Source organism: Mya arenaria, chromosome 3 (genome assembly GCF_026914265.1).
Source record: "Mya arenaria isolate MELC-2E11 chromosome 3, ASM2691426v1".
Lineage (NCBI taxonomy): Eukaryota > Metazoa > Mollusca > Bivalvia > Myida > Myidae > Mya > Mya arenaria.
Window position 1 is genome coordinate 66896517 of NC_069124.1, and position 25855 is coordinate 66922371.

General features: G+C 35.3%; 2 protein-coding genes across 5 annotated transcripts in view; one reads left to right on the forward strand and one right to left on the reverse strand.

Moving 5' to 3' along the window:
- Positions 1-99: 99 nt before the first annotated feature.
- Positions 100-10132, reverse strand: LOC128226890 (uncharacterized). The gene is made up of 7 exons (XM_052937002.1): positions 9728-10132; positions 7820-7899; positions 7502-7608; positions 7000-7075; positions 6660-6724; positions 3716-3815; positions 100-3465 (listed from the first exon to the last, which is right to left on the reverse strand). Exons 1-7 carry the CDS (start codon positions 10018-10020, stop codon positions 3251-3253), a joined length of 936 nt encoding a protein of 311 aa, XP_052792962.1. The 5' UTR covers positions 10021-10132; the 3' UTR covers positions 100-3250.
- Positions 10133-12759: 2627 nt separating this feature from the next.
- LOC128227879 (exocyst complex component 1-like) overlaps positions 12760-25855 on the forward strand; it is a 30967-nt gene continuing 17871 nt past the window's right edge. For all 4 annotated transcript variants that reach the window (XM_052938789.1, XM_052938791.1, XM_052938790.1 and 1 more), the window contains exons 1-8: positions 12760-12803; positions 13152-13309; positions 15192-15328; positions 15912-16007; positions 18328-18391; positions 21263-21459; positions 21692-21817; positions 22009-22110. In XM_052938789.1, the coding sequence (XP_052794749.1) occupies positions 13177-13309; positions 15192-15328; positions 15912-16007; positions 18328-18391; positions 21263-21459; positions 21692-21817; positions 22009-22110 (855 nt within the window). In that variant the 5' untranslated portion in view covers positions 12760-12803; positions 13152-13176. The remainder of the gene's footprint in view (positions 12804-13151; positions 13310-15191; positions 15329-15911; positions 16008-18327; positions 18392-21262; positions 21460-21691; positions 21818-22008; positions 22111-25855) is intronic.

Sequence of the window (25855 nt, forward strand, 5' to 3'; positions counted from 1 at the left end):
AAACAGCAGACATGCTGGAAAGCACAATCATTTGCATAAAATGCGATCAATTAGCTGAGCCATCAAACTAAGAATGTTGTTAAGACAAGAGTTATGAAATAAATATTTTATTTGGCTTCTATTGAAAAATATCACGGGTTTCTAATTTAAACAAAATAATAAACTTTTGATATAAACGATTTTTAACAGTAACATAACATATGGTAGATAACATCATTTAAAACAGTAACAACTAATGCACACAAGATTAAATCCAAGCAAAATTCAGCTAAAACTACCTAAGAACATGTAACACCAATTGGAACATTAAGATATAGTTTCTATTTGCAAGGCATGAAGATTTATAACAGTGAAAATGCTCCTTCAAAGAAAAATTACAATTTTCAAATGCAAAAACAAAGCTACAGTGGAATGATTACATTCAATAAATCATAGGTGTAGGAACGTTTTTATCACGTTTAACAAGAAAGCAAAAACTGACAGCTTTTACTAGTCTGAAAATTTATTTTCAGCTTTTTCGTTTCATGTCTCTTGCAAAAAAGTCACTGAACCATCAAAATGTTTACAACAATTTTATGAGGGCCAGACAGATTTTCTAATTATGAATTATGAGGTGCATCTAAATAATCCTAATAATACTGGTGAATTAGTTGTTTGAACCATGAGTGGTAAAAAAATGACAACTTGCCAAACTGGCAATTATAAGTTTCTACAAACTGGCAATTATAAGTGACTACAGAACTTAAGCAACATACATTTTGGCAATGCTAACTAGGCATATTGGCAGACAACAAATACAATCTGAATTCCAGCTTTGGCAATTCCATATGAATATGACAACTGCTTGGAAGAATGATCAATACACATCAAATACATGATTGATAATTGGAATTGAAAATTTACTATTCTGATCGAAAACAGCTTACCGGGACATCGGAATCAAAAATCATACTTAATGATTCTAAAATTGAAAAGTATACAAGGTTTATTATTTGTTAAACTTTATCGAAAGCATAGTACGCACTATGGGATGTGATATTGTATATTGTAGTTTACCAGAAACAGCCATAGAAAGTTAGTGTGTTTTTTAACAATATTACTAATAAATGGATTATTAAAGGAAAACATATTCTTATTTGGTTAGTGATTGAATCCTGTGACTTCTATGCATTTTGGTTAATAATTACATATTATCTGGTGTATAATATAACCAAGCCATAATGAAAGTTGTTTATACACAATAAATGCAATGTATTCTGATACATAACTGATACAAGAGTATTATGTGAGCATCATAACACACTCAGCACATCAAATTCTGTCTATAAACACCATGCACAAATTCAAATCTGATACAGAGTATAAATCACATATAAATATATATAGTTCAGTGCTTTCCAGTATAGGTGAAACTTCTGACTTATGTATACATGTACATAGATAAAAATGTGTAAAAAAGAATTGTTGAACATGTCCATTCAAAATATGCATATTGCACAAGTTGAAGTTAAAATGGGATAAATGAAAACTGTGCTCTTGCTGGGCAAACAAAATCAGTTCAATTTGGAAGACCTTGGACTGATATCTTGGGTGAATTGTTCATTAAATTAAAGATTTGTTTTCTGGTTTTATTTCGAAAGCATTTACTTTTACCTACTAAATACATTATTTCCTTAAAATTACTATTCTAGCACTTTGGTTGTATATGGATACACTCAATAATTATAAAATGCCTAAAATGTACAAAGAGATAACATGTTTGTAAATGTTCAGTATTTGGTTAAAGTACAATTAAATTATAAAACATCACCGACTGAAAAAATCTGAAACATTGAATCCAACTCACATTAATTAAGCTGAATAAAACATTAGTTCAAATGTAAGTTAATGATATTTATTTTGGAAAAAAAAGGATATTAAAATGGTTAATTGATTCGTTTCAATTCATCAATAATTACCAAAATTTGCTGAACAGTAGGGATGGAAATTTTGCAAAATCGCAGTATATCACAATAATAAATAAGGGGCAATGATTAAAGCTATCAGGGTTTTTTAAAATGCATTCACAGGGACGCGCAATTATACCATAATCATACTAAAGCAACATTTATATCACTTGCTCCATATCATAATACACAGGAAATATTATTTAAGTTGGTTGTTTGGTGGGGTTGTATGACTTTGAGTTGCTTGGGTTAATTAAGGAATGAAGTTCGGGGTTGATGTCATTATCGGGGTCTGAACGCAATTGGGTTGGTCAATGTGTGTGGAGTCCGAAGGACTCCACGCGTACTTTGACCAACCCAATTGTGTTCATATCCCCGATAATGACATCAACCCCGCAATTCATTCCTTATATTTACACCAATAGTTCATTATTTCATTCAATAATTGTTAAAAAAATACTTCAATTCATTTAAGAAAACCTTTCAGTAATCTGTTCTTACCCATTCTGTAAATAGAACGACCCGACTATAACCAGAAACGTTTTTTTCAAATGACTTCACAATAACGCGGGAAAAGATCAACCACTTGAAATCACTTTAAAACGTAAAATTAAAACACTTCTGGTACCAATATATTTAAGATATAATAAACTTACACTTTTAAAAATGTTGATCTATATTTTACGGGACCTGCAGACACAATACAACCAATAACAAGATCAATAGCTTTCATGTATATTGTTATGCAATGAATTACGATCCGAACATATCCGAAGATGTTGCGTTCATCGATTGATGAACGCAATTGCCGAAAGGCGGTTCATTTAAGGAATGGAAGTTGAGGTGTAGATATGTCCATATCACACAAGAAGGTCAAATGAGATGTATCTAAACAAAAATACAAGAAGTGATACAATTCCACAGATTCCTGTTATCTCAGTATTTTTCTAAATAAAATGTGTAATAATTTTCTTTACAAAAGCATTTAAAATTGGCAACAAACATCCAGTTTCTTCCGCATAGTATTGAGGAAGTAGATTTGCCCATGCGCACTAGGCTACTATGTGATAGGGAATCAGAAAACACAATGTGTGATTGGAGTTTTTTTTCTGGTTTCCATATGTAATGATTAAATCATGCAATATTTTAGATGTAAATTTAACAGGTATCAAATAAATTGGTTTATCAAAAATATCACACCCTACTGAACAGTAAGTCAGTTATATAACTTTTGTATTAACATATCAATTACATGAACAATACAAATATTCACACATAAACAGTTTTCCCTGGACCACCCTATCTTAGTCAATCTTATGATGTGGGAAACTTGGGGGCCACTCTGGATGTATAAGAAAGTCCCCACGTGTCGGTTTGTGCACATATCTCGCCTTGCGCACGTTGTCCATCACCTGCTGGCGTCGTTGGGAGAGGGTGGGTGGTGTTCCTAGGCTGCCCAGGGGTTGGATGGTGCTGGGAGGGTAGCCACCGTACAGAATCTTGCGAACATCCTGGGCTTCTGTGAAACAAGTAATGGGACCATCAGATAAAGGCCCATTAAAATGATTTCCATTCTATGTTGTAAAGAGTTTATATGTTCTATTTAATTTGATAAAATCATATTGAAAAACATTTTTAATAATCTTGTGTACATGAAATAATAAAATCATAATAATGCAACACTGAATCATGTACAAACATGAGTAGTAATAAATCCACTGCAATATATGCATAGTATAGAATAGCCACAAACTGTTACAATTTCTAACCTCTGACCCCAGCCTGTTTCATCCACCTGGTCATGGATGGGATGGCAGTGTAAGGCCTTGGTGTGGCGTCCATAGCTTGGGGTGGGGCAGGGACCGGGGACTGAAATAAACCGTAATAATGAAGTAATATTTAACTCATGGAAACAGTATTGATGTAGAATAATAAAAATATAAAAATATTAAAACTGATTCCATTCAAATGGGATGATGGACCGAGAAATTAGAAAAATGATGTATCGTTACAATCATGTTTATGCATTCCTATCTACATGTAATACAAATCGACAGTCACTAAATAAGGTGCAGACTCAAATACATGGACATGCTGGCATTCATCTTCTCAAGTACATGTACTTTAATGTTGACAATATCAATACAGATTGAGAATAAGCATACTTTTTACTTATCAATCATACAAATAATGTAATTAAAAAGAACACAACAAACTGATGTCAAAGCTTGTCTGTTTTTTTCTCATTTGATCATTCAAAGGGGCATAATAAAAAATATACTTTAGTTAGATGCTTCACATATGCGTTTTGACCTTGACCTTGTAAACAGTTGTACCAAGTTACATGTGAAATTCTTCAATGGTGCTGCAAAGAGCTGTAGTCTATATGATTAGTTGTTTTATTAGTTCACCAATGGCCATGGAATGCTAACATCAATACCTCGGCTTTTTCAATACTAAACATTTGTTCTTAAGCAACAACAAACAAACTAAAAATAACATATGCCTCAATAAATACATACAAAGATACAATGAGCTCTATAACACAGAAACACATCACGTCAAAGCTAATACACACAACAAAACACTTTATTTCATGCTTTTCAGTGGTTTATGGAAAAACAACGGTGGCTTTTAAATGGTGATAAACTCACCATTTGAAACAGTGACTTTATTGAAATATAATTTTCACTGTTTCTATCAGTTTAGCCTGTTTCACTGTCAGAAAATGAATGCAAATGCAAGTGCTGGAAATACAGTGCTATCTTATGTTGAAACAAACAATTATGCTCTATATCTATGTTTTCCACACCAAGAATGCACATGTAGTAGCAAACTCCTATCCAAATGCCTACATTTCATGTTTGAGCCTTTGACTTGCACCATCTACTGTCCACACATTCCTAGTGCTAACTGTGTCACCTGTGTGAAATCTGTATCATCATGTAGCCAGTGCAACCACTCCCCCTCACTGCAGTTGGCTGCTACAAAGTGGTCAATTATCCCTCTCATCAGCTCTGCCTCTATAGCCACTCTACCTCTGTCCTCTGCTTCAGTGATAATCTTAGTTGTTCCTTCAGCTGATTCTTCATGGTATTTGCTATCTGCAGAACTGCCATCTTTCACATGAAAGTTAACAGCTGCATCAGATGGGTTGTCTTGACTTCTACCTTTTTCATTTCTATATTCAACTTTATGTTCATCTTTGCTGTTTGGTTCATTTCCATTCGCACTGCCCTGTTTCATACCAGATTTCTTGACAATCTGTGAAAAAATGCCTTTATTTTTCAATGTTTCATTTCTTGCTGCCTGTGTTTGACCTGTCACTTCTTCTCTGGCATTGACTTGCCTCATACCTAAAGGTACATGACTTCTCTGATCTGTTATCCTATTCACACCATGCCTGGATGTGTCAGTGTTCTTCATGTCAGTTTTCTCCTGGGACTTCACTGTTTCACCTGTTGTCTTTTGAAACAAACTTGCACTTTTGGGTCTGCTTTTTGCTATGGATGTGTTGTTTTCAGGTTCCATCTTCGTAAAAGTTTCTTGAAATATCTGTTTATTGGTGGCAGTTTGAGGTCTGGCATTTTTTCTTGAATCATAAGCAATTTTGGGATGGGTATATGTTTGGTTAGAACTGTTTTTCTTACTCTGTGACTGCTGGCCATCATTTACAATTTTGTTGATTACATTATCAGTCTGTTTCTTAGGCTGTCTATCATTTTTCTTCCTAAGATTATCCATATGTGTTTCATGTAGTTCACTGACCTTATCTTTCCATGTTGTTTCCTTGACATGGTTCTGAATTTCTTTTTCATAATTTAACTGCCATTTCTTCCATTTGTCTTCCGCTTTTCTTTCCAAATCTCTCTTACATTTCTCAAAGTGCTGTCTATGCTCTTTCACTACCTTTTCATCAAAGGTAGGCTTAGATGGCTTTTCAAGTTTATTACAAGAATCAGTTTCATCATTTGGAGTCGAATCAGAGTCTTTCTTTTCACTCAATGATTCCTGACAAGCAGCTCCAAGTTTGTTTGAACTGGCTGTCTTTCCACCTGACTGTGCAAACCCTTGCTGCTGCAGATAATTGTTAAAAGCAAAAAGGTCTATGTTAGCCAGCCCAGTGTGTGCTTCACAACAATCAGTGCTATATGTCTCACTTATATACTCCTGGTTTGATATAAGTAAGAAATGAAATGATGCTCTGTTAGAATATCTTTGAGGAAGACTTGCATGTGAGTGCTTATTAAATTATGTTACACAAAAACCTGACTGTATTAGTTTGTTTACTATTTCATCAACAGCACTGTTACAATTTGCCCGAGATAACATGAAAAGTGAAAAAAATGGTGTGAATGATAAATGGGTGACAAAGTAAAGCCTGCAGTACTTTTTCCATCCTAACATTCGCTTTAATTTTAATTTCAGACAAATCCAATTAGTGTTTTTGAATATCATGGGCAGACTGTACATTACGTTTTAGTAATATTATACAAAACCAAGAAGAAAAAATGATAGAATACATCATCAGGTTGAACTAAAAAGAAAATACACTAATGAAAAAAAGATGACAAAGTTGACAGTACTATTTTGATATCGATATCAGTGGCCTTCGTTGTAGAGCCACTCAAATAAGTGTTATACCATCAAAAAGCTCTCAACTTTTGAAGAACATACCCAAATGTATATTAGTATATTACAGTTGAAGCATACCTTTGAAACATTAAACAATTCTTGGTCCCTGTAATCTTGGATGGCATTCACAACCTCATGTTGGTCTAAAATGAAAAAAGTTCATTGATTATTCATTGTTTAAGCCACAGCATGTTCATATCACTGACCACTAAAGTAATATCCTGTATATATCCTTTGAAACCATACTTTTTTACAAAAATATATCTCCATGGTGTTACCTTGTTGACAAACTTGGCCATTTGGATTTTTTCCAGAAATTATTGAAAGCAGAGCATATGCTTTATTCTGTACTAACAACACAGCTTGATTGTAATGTTTAAAGTTCAAAATGTCTGAAGCTGGAAGTCCTAAGACGTACAGTTGTCATCAGCTGTTTTCAGCCAGGCTTGGGCTCCCCATGCTTCTACTGGCCCCACAGATTCTGTCAGTGGTGCCTGCAAACACACAAAATGTTCAGGTAAGGCTTGTTTTCTTAATAATTATGGCTCAAGCAAATGGTAATTTTAAACAACAATAAAATCTATGTACAAACCTTAAAAGTCATCTTTCATATTCTCAAAAAATACAGATATAAAGAACGTAAGATGTCAAAAATTTAATTAGACTTATTTCTAAAATTTCCATAGTACAAGACAAACATGACATTGGATTGTGTTCAATAATTTTTTGTGGAAATCATACAAGGTTGTAAACAAAACAATGGTTCAGGGACAATGTATGGACATGCAGAGTACTAGTTGGTTAAAAGTGCATTTTAAAATTACCAAAGTTTGGAAGGACAATGTCAACAGACTGACATTATTAGAACTTTCAAAGTGAATAAAATCAATGACATTCTAGTGACCTAACATAGTTCATACATAGGGTTCACTGTACTGGTTGACAGCAGCTGTCCTTGGGCGTGCAATGAATTTCTCCCTTTGGTGACGTCGCAGTTGGCGCTCCTCTTCAGGATAACTGTCATCAACTGTATATTGCCAAATGAAGTTTTAAAACAAAATAAGATGACATTATTTTTTGGATAAATATAAAATTTCAGATTAAAACCCTGCAAGGAGACTTGTAAAGAACTGAGCAAGCGATAAAATTTTCATGCCAACTATTTGACCATTGCTAAAAGAAGTTTCTGTCACAGTGTGTGATGACATTACATCAACAAGACAAATAGCAGTTCATACCTATGTACGGATCCCTGCCGACAGTTGTGTCGGGGTTGTGGTAGCCGGGAACATAGTGAAGACGATTGATAAGGAACACACTGTAACACAACCACAATATACATGCAGCATATGCAGTGAATGGTAAGCTTGGTGTTCATATTTCACATGCAACAGCGATAGTGATTCCACAAAAATAGAAAAGAGTGAATGATTCATTTTTAAGCAATTAATTTGAACAAAGATAAAGAAAAATGAATGGTACGGTGCAAGCTCACTTTTGTAGACAGTAAAAGATTGCAAACTGTCATCCTATCAGAGCTACACTTATAAAAGACAAAATATTCTATACATCAGAACTCTATTCAGATTTTGTCTCAATATCCCAGAATATTGTATTACTTTCAATAAGGCCCAAGGTTGCAATTAATAATGTCTTTAACAATCCTATAAATTGGTTTCTTGCTTTCACCACGTACAAAAAGTTCACAGCAATTCAATAGAAAATCAATATTTACCTTAATATTTGAAAGCAGGATCACAGAATGTAATAATTACTTTTTTGCAACAGCCAGTCTTAGAATCAATTTCAAACTTAATATTGAATAAATATTTAGCACTTGTATAGGCATCAATACATAAATATCAAGTGTAAAATAGGGACTAAAACTGATAAGGACAAATAATTATCTTCTTACTGAACGAAAAAAAATTGTCAACTACTGAATACATGCTTTATTATGGAGTGAAAATTAAACAGTACATTGTTTATACTACAGTGCACTACTATACTGCAGTTTTTTTACCTAGATGGAAACATCAGATAATTTGTTATATTATTTTATTGGGTATTTAAATTAAATGACATTTTCGGAAGTAATATTGAAATTTTCGTCATGGTATCATTTATATTGCGTAATATACATAAGTGGGACCATGTATCACGTATTTTGAATGCTAAATATGACAACACGCACATGACGTTATTACCAAAGTACATTATTGAAATGATGTGCAATATTAACATATATATTAATATTATAAGTTTATCATTTTATTTGTTTTCCAAACACAGAATCTTTCTTAAAAAATTAATAAAGAAATAAAATTGATGATTCCTTTTTTTGTATTTTTAATCCATTAAGCCGTTTTAAACAGTCAATGAATGCAGTTGAATTAAATTGGGACAAAATCAGGTGTTGTTATTGAAACATGAGTAAACTCATAAATCCTCAAGAAAATGACAATCCTTTAAAAGAAAGGAGTTTGGAAGAAATTTATATACATAGAAAAAATCATTGCCTTTGGCACTTTTTATTTATGATTATTTCATTTGTATTATGTCTGAAGACAAAAAACTGTGAGCGGCTCATACATGTACATGTATGTCAATAACATTAACTGAGTAGTATACTTGTAATATTGGTATATTTATATCTAAATGTAACATAAAAATGTAAAGTTTACGAGTGATAAATTATGTTCTGTCCTGTTCTAATAAGAGCCAGAGTCAGTTGAAAAATGTAAGAAAAACTCATTAAAATAATAATGGGATAGTTTCAAGACTTTTAAGTGGTATTCTAGACAGTCACTCACCCAAAATGATATTGCTTTAGTAATGAACTATTACTACTTCAGTTTAGTCAGAGCCTGTTTTTTCAATGGATTCCACAATATACTGTAGACATTACAATATAAATAACAAAGGCAAAATTGAAGAAAAGAAACACATTGATGTCTGCTAAAATCATTTATAACATCTAAAAGTTAAAGCTCAACATTTATTTATAAGTCAGTTTGGTAAGAACAGAGAACATAAGGTATATATTGGATAAACTATTGATTAACTTTGCAAGAGTTTATAGCATTTCAAAAAACAAAAAAATCCTACATGGGTGTTGCAAATTTCTTTACTGAAATTACACATACGGTTTAGGGTGGGGTTTGTGGCGTCTTGAAGGTGAGCTTGGCCGTGATGCTGTTGGTTCATCCAGCGTCAAATGATGGTGAACTGAATTATATGTTGTAGGCTCATAATTTGGCGCAAGCCACATATTCCTTGCATTTTGTCTTATACTTTCCAAGTCTCTTTTTTCTAAGGTTCCCACATTTCTCTCTGCAATTTCTCTCAGTTTTGTTTTATCCAGTGGATAAGCAGTTTGAGCTCTTTTCAATCTGGTTACAGGGTTTCCATAACCCGGAAGGATGTGACCGGTCGCCATTGCTTGGAAAATAATTAGAAATTGCTATTCGATGTAGTATTTCACATATTTTAGAAAATTTAAATAGTAAATCTTTCTATCTGATAAAGTGTTGTTTACCTCAGCAACAAGACACCGGAAACAGGTGCTTGATTATCGATAAAACTCCACCGCATTGAAATTTCTCATTCAGTCATCTCGTCATTTTCGATTCTGGCTTTCACAATGGCCCTGTGGCTGTTTTGCAGCACTGCATTTTTTCAAACATAAAACTGTAAGTTTTGTACATAGCTAACAGATCGGCCCTATCGGGCATTCAAATTCATGCAAATTTATTGCAAATTTGTTTTTTTATTTGGCGAAAAGGTTAGGGATGTAGCCACATACACGGGGACGGACTCAAACTGGGGAACTACACATTGTACGATTCAAAGCCACATTTTTGCGGTGCCTGATAAAACAGGAATACAGAACATAACTTAAGATTGAAATCAACTACAAGTCCAATAAAAGCAGCTAAACTACTAGATGTTCTTGTCTCAATTTCCAGTATATACTCAGCTAAGTTGCCAACTTATGCGCTTATCAGGCTAACGGCGATCTCTATCGATTTCTCCTTTCAGTGCAATAGTAGCTTCAGCGTAGGCTAGTTTAGCAATTATTAATCTATTGGAAACATGGCTAGATTAAAGCAGATAAGAAAAACAGAATTTATGAGGGCCATAAAGTTGAATCATCTTTATATTATACATTGCGATGATTTTTTTTAGTTTTAGACGATTTTAGTATTAACCATAATTTTAGTAGAGTTGTTCCGCAGAGGAAACGTTGTTGACTTGACTTTGACTTGATTGAAATCTCAAATCATCTCTGATTAAAAACTCGACAAACCTAAATGCTCTGTATGGTGAACTTGGGAGAGTATCAATGTTAACACATATAAATCAATCTTATTAAGTACTGGAAAAAGATAGTGACTTCAAAAGACAAAGGTCCAATCAAAATGACCTATCAAATATTAAGAGCAGACGATTCAAATGATAAAAAAATATAGAAATAAAAGGTGGGTAAGTCAAGACAAAACTATTTTAAACGACCATGGTTTCTCGGATATTTGGTTTACAGAAGCTATCGATAATTTTAACGTTGGAGATAATGAAAGTGAGAATATTCGATACATATTATCAAAGCTGGTACGCAGGCATCCATAATTCATCAAAATTAAGAACATACGCTTTATTTAAACACTCTTTCAAAAGAGACAAGAACAAGATTGAAAAAATACAAGAAAGAGCCCTTCGTTTTGTTTATTACGACTACTCCAGTACATATGAACAACTTCTAAATAGAGCAAAACTTCCTAGCTTGTATATAAGAAGAACTAGAGCAATGGCTATAGAAACTTTTAAAATCTTGAATAATATTGCCCCACCTGTATTAAATGATTTAATTAAAGTGCATGATGCCGGTTATAATTTTAGGTATACAAACTTATTAGAAGTTCCCAGAGTAACAACAACTAGGTATGGAAAAAATAGTTTTAAGAATGCCGCTCCGGTCCTGTGGAACTCGCTCCCAGAAGCTTTTAGAAATACAACAAACTACAATCAATTCAAAAGCTTGATTGCACATTGGAATAGACGGGACTGCAGGTGTTCAATGTGCAAATCAAATTAGTTGCTTGTTCTACAGGGCCGGACATCATCTTTGTCTTTTTGTTCAATATTTATCTTAATTTATATCTTGCTTGTGTTGTGTCTTTTGAGTTTATTTTGTGTTATGTGTTTCTGCTTGCCTTAGCTTGTTCAAGTGTTCTAGCTGCATGCTCTGCTCTTTTTGTATAGTTGCACGTCATTGTCATACCATGCTTTATTATTGATTGTGCTCGTGTATGTGCTGATGTGAAGGAATTGCTGCTCAGGTCATCCCAGATCTGATCTGTGGTGATATTTTCGTTTAGACTACTTTTAATCTGCTTTTTGCAACTATTTTGACTATCAGTTTTTTATTACTCTTTTTCTTAAGTGTCTCTTAGGCCTCTGGTCTAGAGCAGCAGATCTTTCACAGGTTTAACCTCTTTTATTTGCTTTGCTATGTGATATGTGCTTATTTAACAATGCTCAAAATTATTTTACAGCTTTATTACCATGATATTGTGGTTCAACATGTATACTATTGTTATAGTCGGTTCAAAAGCGCTTGTCGCTTATGTTATATTGTTTTTTTCTGACTTGCCGACTTAAAATAAAATTTATCTTATCTTATCTTATCTTAGAGAAATACAACGTAACGTATAATCCGTATACTTCCAGTCAGTGGAAACCGGATGAATCCACCAATAACTTAAAATGACTGTTCTTGTTGTTTTCGGACGAAACGTTCGGTAAGGCAAGTAAATTAATAAAAAAGGTTTTAAGTATGTTAAGCCACGGAGCTATAGGTCAAGGTTAAGCCGAGAATGAGCTCCCATTTGTCATTTTCTTCCGGTTTAGATGATTTTCTCACCGCTCACCGCTTTTCCAGTGTTCATATCCTTCAAGAAGCATGTCTGCAAGTCATGAAATTATTGTCGGAATCCCTCGAATCAATATCAAGATAGTTGATAGTATATCTTATTTTGAAATAATAATCTTCCTGATCCTTTCCTGTATTATTGGAATATAACTATACAACAAAAAAGATATTTCGTTATTTTTTACGATACCGGGTACCGGGATTTACTACCAACCAATTTTAATACGATCTTTTGCGCATGCGTGTCAAACCGGAACAAAATGTCTGCATCGAAAAAAATAAAAAAATAGGTGATGTTTGTATTGACGAGTTGATTCTTAAAAACCAATTTTTAAAACAGTAAAATTGTTATTCGAGTTAATTTTATTCACCTTTAATGTTAAGATAATGTTGAATGTGTTGTCAAGTTGTTATACCTGCATATAAAGCTGAAGAACTTTAATAAATAGTCAACAATCAGTTTGACAGTTCACTTTAATACCCTATGTCAAATAAAGAATAGTCCCCCTCGTTCTTTTTTAACATTTTAATGTACACAAACAACCCTATTGATTTAAAAGAAATTTGATGAACCAATTCTTCATTTTTGTACACTAGCGTTATAAAACATGTAGTTATACAAGTTGAATATTTTCTAGATGTTTGACATAAATCACCGACAAAATGACCACGATAAAGCATATCTTGCAAAAGGAGGTTTTTCTTCCCAATGATGAACGTTTGGTGGGGTTGGTCAATGTCACTCAGGCTGGAAAAAAGAAGAAGAGCAGCAAGCATAGCTTTCTCTGTGCAGCATGTAAGCATTACACTATATATAATATATAAATATTGACGCTTTTTATCGTTTTGTTTTTATTGGCTGTAAACTTTAGGTATACTGGGCTCTATAGCTAAAATAACAATGCAACAGTGCAGCTTTGCGCGTTTACTCACAAAATAAATACCTCTAAAATGTCGCTTTTCCAAATGTCAATATTTAGTCGCATGGGGGATGACGTCATACGGCATGAGCTTTTATGTTTAGATTCCGCAGGGGTATCTTTAAATACTGGCACTACTATAGGAAGTTTATGACATATTGACAGTCACCAAACACAATACAAGACTACTTTTAAAGTCACTAAACTGCTGATACCATCGTGTTTGTGCTGTGCAGCATTTGATATGAACATGAAGCAAAAATGAAGCAGATTTGAACTTTCAAAATTTTGCAAATTCAGACAAATTAGTAGTTTGGATAGGCCGTATATATATATAGGAATACTTTGGGAACGGATAAAATTTATTTAAAGGCAGACATGTGAACCTTTGGCAATGACAGAGAGGTAGATTTAGGTCTCAAAAGCGGTGGTTTGTGTTCCAAAGCGGTAGAATATCTAATTTCTTAAATTTTCAGACAAAAACAATGATGGAAACAATGTAAACTATAGCTTGATATTTGTTACTATTTTTAGATTTTTTTGGAAATTAAGCATAAAATACGTCATGGTTGAAACTTGTCAAGTGTCAGTGTTTTTGAATGAGAAACAGAAGAAGTATTACCTCTGACTTGTAAAAACAAGTTTATATTCAGGAAAGCTGCTAAAAATTCAAATCAGACTGCCAAAAGAGGTCGGAGTGTAAGTGCAGTCAACTACAGAACTGTATATGTCAAATTTCTCGCCAAAATGTCATAAAATTTTATACACTAGATAATTAATAACACCTTGGTAATGTTGTTTTCTTTGATGTTTTGACAGTTTTATAATGTCTTTGATATTTACAAAAATGCTGGTTAGTATGATGCCAATTAACAAAGAATGCTGATTAGTGGTCTTTTGTACCGTACCAGTAACTAAGCAACGATCTCGGCCGAAGTGTGAAGTGCTTTGGCAAGTTGCTTTTTGCACCATGTTCTTTAAAGTGACAGATTTATATGGTATTTTAGCATGGTTGATTTTATTTTGAGGTTTTTAAAATAAAATTTAAGGCCAATTTGATATAATTTTGGGATTTTTAAGAAGAGCTTTTAATAACGGTAGATTTCAACGGGAAAACGGTAGGGCGTTAAAAGAGTCTCAAAAGTATATTTTACCTACCAACGGTAGAGTTCACATGTATGTAAAGGTTTAATATTATATACACGATTTTCAGTTAAATAACATTTAGATATTTGTATATTGACTTGATGCTGTTAACTTTGTTCTTTGAAAAAATCTGAATATTTAGGCTCTGAATGCATGTTTTCGGAAGTCATTCATGTCCTCATTTCGTACTGAATATTATATCATAAGTAATTGTTGCTTTTTTTAATTCTTTTTCCATTCTGGTAAATATAGGACCCAACATTTTTCTATCAAAATTTCATGCACTTATGTTCAGTAATTTCAACAATATTTTAAGAAAACTTCAAAATTGATCCGAATTAGGCAACTGCCCCGTAATGTTGTTAGTGAATCAGGTGAAATTAAATGGTTGCCTACCTATGTGAATACTTATGTAAAACTTTCCATTTACTTAAATAATTGGTTATGCTTCAAAACTGATCAAGTAATAAATTCATACATAATTAATGAAATGTATTATAAAAGCACATATTAAAGTTTTAATGCAATTTACCAGTTCACTTGTATGTTTGAAAGTTTTTTCTCATTTCAAAGTGATCTTTTGCTATTAAATATTATGCATGAATCTTTCAGTGAGTACTTCAGTGGAAGGTACAACACAGGTGAATGTCTACCAGGTGAAGAAGTCTGACAAGGGGGAGACATACAAGAAAAAGATCAACTGGCCACTAAAAGATCTCAAAGTGGTTGATGGAAAAGATGCAAAGAAAGTTAGTTTAACTGAGATAGCTGCTGATTTTAGAATGAAAAATAACATTGAAAAACAAATTAATTTTGAGTAAGGAGGTCTTTTTAAAAAAAATAGCTTTTAATACCATGTACATCTATATGCCTGACAATACATCTAGTACCAATTCAAGTCAGAATTTTGAGATTTATTGATGACTGTTAGTTGGAAATACTTAAAGTGAAACTCTTATTCAAAATCAATACATGCACATGTATAACAAACATAAATTTTGAGTGATAAACCTTCAACTTCTTACTAAATTATGTATTTATGAAAAATATTGATTACTGATAGCATGATTAAAACCGTGTATTTAATAGCTGAAAACGCAAAAATATTAAATGATTGGTGAATGCTAAAAGATTTACTGTGATCTACTATAGTCTCATAAGGTAGAAATACCGTGTTTTCTGCACCTTTCTTTCAAATTAAACACAGTATCCTTCTTAAGAACCATTGTTTTCGACATTTATTAATCCTTTTTGGTAAATTAAAACAATAGTACTAAATATGGTTAATCTAATTTTGGGGTAATAGTGCATCTTAAGGCTTTATACTTGAAGGATACAGCAGACTTTGACCTGCACTTTGAAAAAGCCTTCAAGTGGACAGCCAGCAGTTCTGGAGAGAGGGATGCTTTTATTTCATGTTTATGGAAGGTAAGTTGCTTGTGTCTTTTGAGAATTTCACTTTCTTATTCATGATGCTGAGAAAAGTGGTAAGAAATTGCACTTTTTATACGCCCATCTTACGATGGCCGTATTATGGGAACACCCATGGCGGGCGGGCGACGGGCGGGCGGGCGGCTCCACAATGTTGTCTGCTCTCTAACTTGAACATTTCTCATCCAATTTCCACCAAACTTCATGAAAGTGTTTGTTGGTGAAATATCTAGGTCAAGTTCGATAACCAGCCAAATCTCTTTAGGCACTCCAGAGTTATGGCCCCCTGAATTTGTCAAAATTGTCCATTTTAGCTTTGTCCGCTCTCTCACTTGATCATTTCTCATCCAATTTCCACCAAACGTCATGAAAGTGTTTGTTGGTGAAATATCTCGGTCAAGTTCAATAACCAGCCAAATCGCTTTAGGCACTCCAGAGTTATGGCCCCCTGAATTTGTCAAAATTGTCCATTTTAGCTTTGTCCGCTCTCTAACTTGAACATTTCTCATCCAATTTCCACCAAACTTCATGAAAGTGTTTGTTGGTGAAATATCTAGGTCAAGTTCGATAACCAGCCAAATCGCTTTAGGCACTCCAGAGTTATGGCCCCCTGAATTTGTCAAAATTGTCCATTTTAGCTTTGTCCGCTCTCTAACTTGATCATTATGCCCCCACAAAGTGGCGGCATATAGGGTTGCCCTTGTCCGTACGTACGTCTGTCTGTCTGTGTGTCTGTACGTACGTACGTCCCGAAGATTGTTTCCGATCTAATTCTTGAAAACCGTTTGTCCAATCCTCACCAAACTTCAAACACATGTTTGTGACCATAATATCTTGATCAAGTTCGATAGTCATGGAAATCGCTTTAGTCATTTAGGAGTTACGGCCCTTTTTTGCCAAAAATACTTCAAAAATATATGTTTCCAATCTAATTCTTGAAAACTGTTTGTCCAATCCTCACCAAACTTTAAACACATGTTTGTGACCATAATATCTTGATCAAGTTCGATAGTCATGGAAATCGCTTTAGTCATTTAGGAGTTACGGCCCTTTTTTGCCAAAAATACTTCAAAAATATATGTTTCCAATCTATTTCTTGAAAAGTATGTGTCCAATGTGGATCCAACAAGTTTTTTCCTGCCTGAATGGCGCCATATAACCTATACAGTCTTGCGATGCCGTAAAACCCAACTCAACTCAACTTATCCTATATGTGCAGATTATCCTGAATAATCATTATTTCTCATCCAATTTCCACCAAACGTCATGAAAGTGTTTGTTGGTGAAATATCTCGGTCAAGTTCAATAACCAGCCAAATCGCTTTAGGCACTCCAGAGTTATGGCCCCCTGAAATTGTCAAAATTGTCCATTTTAGCTTTGTCCGCTCTCTAACTTGAACATTTCTCATCCAATTTCCACCAAACTTCATGAAAGTGTTTGTTGGTGAAATATCTAGGTCAAGTTCGATAACCAGCGTAATCGCTTTAGGCACTCCAGAGTTATGGCCCCCTGAATTTATCAAAATTGGCCATTTTAGCTTTGTCTACTCTCAAACTTGAACAGTTTTTATCCGAATTTCACCAAACTTGCTACTATAAATGTTTGTTGGTATATATTCTTGGCAAAGTTCTATAACCAGCCAGGCTCTTCAGGATTATGGCCCTTGAATTGGTCAAAATTTGCCATTTTTGCTTTGTCCACTGTCTAATTTGAACAGTTATCATCTGATCTTCACCAAACTTGCTGAAAATATTTGTTGGTAAAATAAATCGGTCAAGTATGATAATCAGCCAAATGCCCCGAAGCACTTCAGGATTACTGCCCTTGCCATTTAAGCTTTGTCTACTCTCTAACTTGAACAATTCTCATCTGACCTTCACCAAACTTGCTGAAAATGTTTGTAGCTATAAAATCTTTACCAAGAATGTTTGCCGGTATAAATGCTTTGCCAAGTACACACTGATTGTCTCTTGGGTACGATTAAGGATGAATCATCTCTTGGAGACGATTTTTACATGAATGTTGTTTTTCAAATCCCGAACACGTTGATCGTCTTTGGGCATGATTTGGGATTAATCGTCTATATCTATAGACATGATTTTCAGGAGCCTTTTCTGTCTTAGAATCCAAGAAATTATTGATGGGCGTATTTTGTGAGTGTCACTCTTGTTTGAATGTGAATTAAAATGTTGAAAGCTGATCAGAATATGGTTAATACAAGATGGCAAGTTCATTAAATATTAACTATTTTTTAGGCGTTATTAGTCTATGTAATAGATATCATATTTACTAGCTACAAGCTGTTTTATGTTTCAGCATGCTCAGAGACATCTTACTCACAAACCCAAGTTCGAAAATGTACCAGAACATCTGCTAGAAGGTAAGCAGTTGAATTATTATCCAGTAATCGTTCATAGAAATAGATTTATAGTGTTTTTACTGCATCAACTTAATAGGACTCAATATTTTAAGATAAATATTAACATTTTTATGCCCCCCTTCGAAGAAAAGGGGTATATTGCTTTGCACATGTCCGTCGGTAGGTCGGTCGGTAGGTCGGTCGGTCCGTCCGTCCATCCTTCGCTAGACCAAAGCTTGTCCGAGTGATAACTCAACAATTCTCGGATGTATGGTCATCGAACATGAACTGAAGGTTGGGCCTGACTAGTAGATGACCCCTATTGATTTTAGGGTTCATTGGGTCAAAGGTCAAGGTCACAGTGACCTTTAATTGTTAAAGAATTTTAAAGCTTGTCCGAGAGATAACTCAACAATGCCTAGACCTATAGTCATCAAACTTGATATGGAAGTCGGGCCTGGCCAGTAGATGACCCCTATTGTTTTTGGGGGTGATCGGGGCAAAGGTCAAGGTCACAGTGACCTTGAATGGTAAAAAGTTGTCCGATTGATAACTCAACAATGCCTGTGCCCATGGCCCTCATACTTGACTTGGAGGTTGGGCCTGACCAGTAGATGACCCCTTTTGTTTTTGGGGTCACAGGCCAAAGGTCAAGGTCACAGTGACCTTGAATGGTAAAAGGTTATCCGTGTGATGACATGACGAAGCCTGCACCAATGGCCCTCAAACTTGGGTCAAAGGTCAAGGTCACAGTGACCTTTAATTGTGAAAGAATTTTAAAGCTTCTCCGAGTTATAACTCAACAATGCCTAGACCTATAGTCATCAAACTTGATATGGAAGTTGGGCCTGGCCAGTAGATGACCCCTATTGTTTTTTGGGGTGATCGGGGCAAAGGTCAAGGTCACAGTGACCTTGAATGGTAAAAAGTTGTCCGATTGATAACTCAACAATGCCTGTGCCCATGGCCCTCATACTTGACTTGGAGGTTGGGTCTGACCAGTAGATGACCCCTTTTGTTTTTGGGGTCACAGGCCAAAGGTCAAGGTCACAGTGACCTTGAATGGTAAAAGGTTATCCGTGTGATGACATGACAAAGCCTGCACCCATGGCCCTCAAATTGACTTGGAGGTTTGGCCTGACCAGTAAATGACCCCTATTGGTTTTTTTGGGGGTGATCAGGCCAAAGGTCAAGGTCACAGTGACATTGAATGGTAAAAGGTTGTCCAAGTAATAACTCAACAATGCCTGCACCCATGGCCCTCAAACTTCACTTGGAGGTTGGGCCTGACCAGTAAATGACCCGTATTGTTTTTGGGGCTCACGGGCCAAAGGTCAAGGTCACAGTGACCTTGAATGGTAAAAGGTTGATCGTGTGATAACTCAACGATGCCTGCACCCATGGCCCTCAAACTTGACTTGAAGGTTTGGCCTGACCAGTAGATAACCCCCTATTTTTTGGGGGGGTCATTGGGCCAAAGGTCAAGGTCAGAGTGACCTTGAATGGTAAAAGGTTGTCCGTGTGATAACTCGACGATGCCTGCACCCATGGCCCTCAAACTTGACTTGAAGGTTTGGCCTGACCAGTAGATAACCCCTATTTTTTGGGGGGGTCATTGGGCCAAAGGTCAAGGTCACAGTGACCTTGAATGGTAAAAGTTTGTCCAAGTGATAACTAAACGATGCCTGCACCCATGGCCCGTCAAGCTTAACCTGGAGGTTGGGCCTGACCAGTAGATGACCCCTATTGATTTTAGGGGTCAAAGGTCAAGGTCATGGTGACCTTGAAAGCAAACTCGACAATTCCTGGACCTATGGTCATCAAACTTGACCTGAAGGCTGGGCCTGACCAGTTGATGACCCCTCTTGACTTTTGGGGTCATCAGGCCAAGGTCAAGGTCACAGTAACCTTTAACATAAAAAAGTTAACAAATCTATCCCAGTGGTATCTCAACAATGCCTGAACCTATGATCATCAAACTTGACATGGAAGTTGGGCCTGACCAGTAGATGACCCTGATTGATTTAAGGAGTCATCGGGTCAAAGGTCAAGTTCACAGTGACCTTGAATGCGAAAATGTTTCAAGTGATAACTCGACAATGCCTAGACCTATAGACATCAAACTTGATATGGAAGTTGGGCCTGACCAGTAGATGACCACTTTTGTTTTTTGGGGGTGATCGGGCCAAAGGTCAAGTTCACAGTGACATTGAATGGTAAAAGGTTGTCAGAGTGATAATTCGACAATGCCTGCACCCATGGCCCTCATACTTGACTTGGAGGTTGGGCCTGACCAGTAGATGACCTTTATTGATTTTAGGAGTCATCAGCTCAAAGGTCAAGTTCACAGTGACCTTGAATGCAAAAATGTTTCGAGTGATAAATTGACAATGCCTCCACCCATGGCCCTCAAACTTGATTTGGAGTTGTATCCTGTAGATGACCCCTTATGATTTTAGGGGTCATCTGGTTAAAGGTCAAGGTCACAGTGACATTGAACGAAAAAAGCTTGTCTGTGTGATAATTTGTCAATGCCTGCACCCATGGCCCTTAAACTTTTGGTTTTTGGTGAACAGCATGTATTTTTAGGTCATAGTCAAAGGTCATGGTCATAACACATTCAATCCTCACACTTGGTCATAATCTTAAAACTGCCTCAACGGCATCTCATGTCATTGACAAATCAGCTGTCATTTCGGTCCATGCATATTTCATTCAATTGTGAATATAACACATAATCCTGACAACATGGTGCTCAGGGGGGGGCATAATGTTTGACAAACATCTCTCTAATCTAAGCTCAGGTTGACTATAAAACCTTCCTACACAGTTCTATACTCAGGTAGGTTCTGATTACCACTAGTCTTGTAACATGCCAATTCTCATTCCCAGAGATTATCCGACCTGTGAGCCAGGGCCAGGCTCCTGTGGAGGGAGCCAGCTCAGTGCCAGAGTTAGAGGAATACCAGGCACTTTCCAATCAGGAGGAAGAGGACTTGGAGACTCTCATGTCAAAGTGCTCTGCTGCCATCAGCAATGCAGAGAACTTTGCTGAACAATTGTCCAAACAGCTGTCCATACTAGATGGGGTAAGGCTAAGGACATCGTCAGAAACTTCCAGTACTCTGGAAGAGAAGTTTTCCCCTCCAACCCTGTTAATATTTATGCTGTCAATTTTGATCCTATGTTTGAATGTTTATTGTCCAATGCATGATATATAATTATATTTACCATTTTACCATAAAATGTGAGCAAATTCTTAAAACAAGTACATGTATGATGACTGTCCATCTTATCATGGCTTGCTTGACTGGTTTTCAGGCGAACATGCATGTGATAATGGGGAGTGAGGACCAGGTATTCAACCTGATGAGACTACTGGATGATGGCATACAGCAGGCAGAGATCATCGAGAGCAAGCTAGACTCCTACGATCAAATACTCCAGGTATTCTAGAGTGGTTAAATGGCTTGGAGAGTTGGAGTGATGTGTTCATTGAGTTTTATGGTAGTTTTATTATGTTTTTAGATATTAAAATATTATTGTTATGCCTCCACAGCTGTAACATACACAATTGTGTGTGAGTTATAACCTTTAACAACCCTTTATATTGTATTACTCCAAACTTTTGCTTTCAGGGTGTTAAGGAGCAGATGGAATTGATGAAGGACAAGGACATGCTGCTTTCTGTCCGCAATGCCAACCACCAGAAACTTCTGGAAGAGTTAGAAAATGTTGTGGTATGTAATAGGCTTGTTGTAGTCTTAGTTATGAAAAGAAACTTGACATGCTGGTATCTGACCGCAATACCAAACACCAGAAACTACTTGAAGAGCTGGAAAACATGGTCTCTTATGGCTTTGTTAGTATTACACTCCTTTATGATAGATATTCACTTGGGAAACTGCATGGTGAATAATGGGTCTGATATTCCTACTACTAGATGCATTATGAATGTGTTGCTTTCTGTCCATTAGAACTTGTCATAAAGTAAGAAAACATCATGATAACTATTAAGTTCTTGCTGTGTTATGATCACAGGACAGAATGTTTGGTAAGCTACTTTCTACTCATGATGGTCAGAGTTGTCTGAAATTGCACAGAATTTGTCTGATATTAAGTTTTATTTGATACAGTCATTGTGTGTGACCAATTATGTCAGTCACATTTTATTATTTAAACTTCAGTTACATGTACATAATTATATTCTGTGAATTTAATAACACATAATTACATTGTGTAAGATAGCATGTATGCATGTTTAGGTAATCAGTCTTTGAAAGAAAAGGAAGATTTATTGTAGAACAAAATTGTTTATGTCCTTAAACTTTGGTAATGATAATCATTATGCCCCCACAAAGTGGCGGCATATAGGGTTGCCCTTGTCCGTACGTACGTCTGTCTGTCTGTACGTACGTACGATCTAATTCTTGAAAACCGTTTGTCCAATCCTCACCAAACTTTAAACACATGTTTGTGACCATAATATCTTGATCAAGTTCGATAGTCATGGAAATCGCTTTAGTCATTTAGGAGTTACGGCCCTTTTTTGCCAAAAATACTTCAAAAATATATGTTTCCAATCTAATTCTTGAAAAGTATGTGTCCAATCCTCACCAAACTTTACATACATGATTGTGACCATAATATCTTGATCAAGTTCGATAGCCATGGAAATCGCTTTTGTCATTTAGGAGTTACGGCCCTTTATTTGCAAAAAAAGACTTGAAAAATACGTCCCGAAGATTGTTTCCGATCTAATTCTTGAAAACTGTTTGTCCAATCCTCACCAAACTTTTAACACATGTTTGTGACCATAATCAAGTTCGATAGCCATGGAAATCGCTTTAATCATTTAGGAGTTAGGGCCCTTTATTTCCCAACAATACTTAAAAAATATCTTATCCGATCTAATTTTTGAAAAGGATTTGCCCTTGTGCAGATTATCCTGAATAATCATTATGGCTTATTTTCTGTGACAAAAAATCGAAGTGGGGGCATCCGTGTCCTATGGACACATTTCTAGTTTGATAAATACTTTTGTAAGTAGTACCATTATAATGTGTAGTACATGAGAGATAATGTAACATGTATGTGTTTCTTATCTGTAATTGCTGAGGTCATGCTAATTGTCTGAGTTACCATTTATAGCTTGCACAGATTATCTTGTTTTGACAGAGCAAATCATAAACATAACCACAGTCTTTAAGTTTCTGGTATATTATGCTACTGCAGTCATCGAAATTAGACTTTTGGATGAACAAGCCTAAATTCTTATACTATTGCTTGGTATTAAATTTTTTAACAAGACCTGCAATATAAAATTCCGAATTTGAACAAGCCTGGAAGACATTCTACCAGTGCAGGGCTTGCGGGCTTGTGTTAATTACAACCACTGCTACTGTGAATAAAATGAGAAGCATGAATGAAAATATCAAATATCAACTGCAGGTTTTAGACTATAAATGATTTTTAGGGACTTTTAGTGGTATACTTCTACAACAGACGGATGCTTTTGCATTGAACTACCCTCTTGTGTTTGTTAACATGAAGTAAAACATGAAGTCCCTAATGAAATCAATGCAAAGAAATAAGATTTTTCCATGGATTCATCTTCATAAGTTATCATTTATGGCAATTCAATTATACTTAAAGTTGCAGAAATGCTGTTTTTAGAAACAAGATAACAGTGACCCTCCTGACATTATTTACATAGCTCTTGTCCTTGTTTTGGGTGTGTTTCGCCTAATCTAGAGTAAGACTTATTGGTATTTTGTTACAAATTCAAAGTTAAAATGGAAGCTTTGCATTTACATATTGCACTAACAGTTTTTGGATGGACTTGTGTTGCTGACATTGTGAGTACCAAGGAAACTGTAGAAGAACGACATCACATGGTTGGTTCCTACCTAGAAACATTAGGCTTAGATGTCAGTGAACTGGTGAAAAAAATGGAAGGCTTTGAAAATGTCATACATATCCTTGATGAAAGACTTGCCAAACAAGAGGAAAACAATAAACAGCTGAAAGAGGACATCAGTCTCTTAAGGAAACTGAATGAAAAGCAAGAAATTGAAATCCAATTCCTAAAGAAGATGCAAGATAGACATGACACTGAAATAAAGCAAATGCCAATGACACATGGCAAGTCAAAACAGCATGTTCCAAATCTAGACAATGCACACAGTCGCTCTTTCAACTTGAGTAACATAAAACAAAGTGTTAACAATTTCAGTCCGAAGAATCGCCGGACACCAAGGCGGATTTCTAATTCTGAATTAAATATAGCCTTTACAGCATATTTGGATCACATTGTAAACCATCTGGGTATTGGTCAGACCATAGTTTTCAACCAGATTCTCATCAATGATGGCAATGGTTACAATAATTACACTGGTGTTTTCAACGCACCTGCTACTGGAACATACTTCTTCACAATTACCATACATATAAAGAGTACTAAAATAAATTTCAATGCAAAACTCGTGAAAAATGGACAGGATGTTGTTGCCGTTGCTGCACATTCCGGTGCTGTTAACACCAATGTTGTCAGTGCTCAGCCCTCCAACAGTGCAGTTGTGCACCTTCATGCTGGGGAGTCTGTCTGGGTTCAGGTTTATCATGAATCAGATGTTGAGATTGACGGATATTCTGACTTCCGACTTGTCACTTTTGCTGGATTTTTCTTATATTAACAAAATAAACAAGTTTTTGTGTTGGCTGTTATTGAGGTGTTTGAATAAAAACATGCAATCCTGCTTGCAGTTTTATATATTTACTAGCAGTTGGTAGCATAAAACTTCCATGAAGGTTTTGGTCAACCAAGAATGTAAGCTTAACCTATGGCTCTATTGTGTTTCTGTGCCCTCAATGGGAATTGGGAACATAGCTTTACAAATGATGGTTAATTTGTAACCTCATTTCGTCTACCAGTGTATAATCTAAGGATGTTAATAATTTGGTGGTTTTTTTCTCAGTTTATGAATAATGACTTGAAAGTTTATGGATGAAATGTTGAAGTCTGAGTGATTATTTTCAAGTCCTTGACCTTGAAGAGTATAGTTGACACTATAATTGTTTGCAAGCATTGATACATGTTAGTTACAGAGGGTGAAACTCACTGAGTAAATAGTACCAATTTTTACCCCTAAGGCCACACCAGTATAACCTATTGTTTTATGGAATTTAGCTGAAAATAAATGAAGCTAGGGGCAAAATAAAAAATCCATTTGATTTAAAAATAAGAGTGGACAAAATCCAAACAGTTTTTCCTATACAATTAGTTTTTAGAATGATGATTCTTGAAATTGTAATATTTTTCACTCTTCTTAATGTTAAAACTTACCCCATGTATATACCTCTTCCAGTTCTTTAGAAAATTTCACAGACATTATAAAGCATATTAAGCTTTGTTTTATGCAATAGCTTCACAAAAAAGTGTTGATTGATATTTTTTGTAATGTTATTCCTGACAAATAGTCGTGG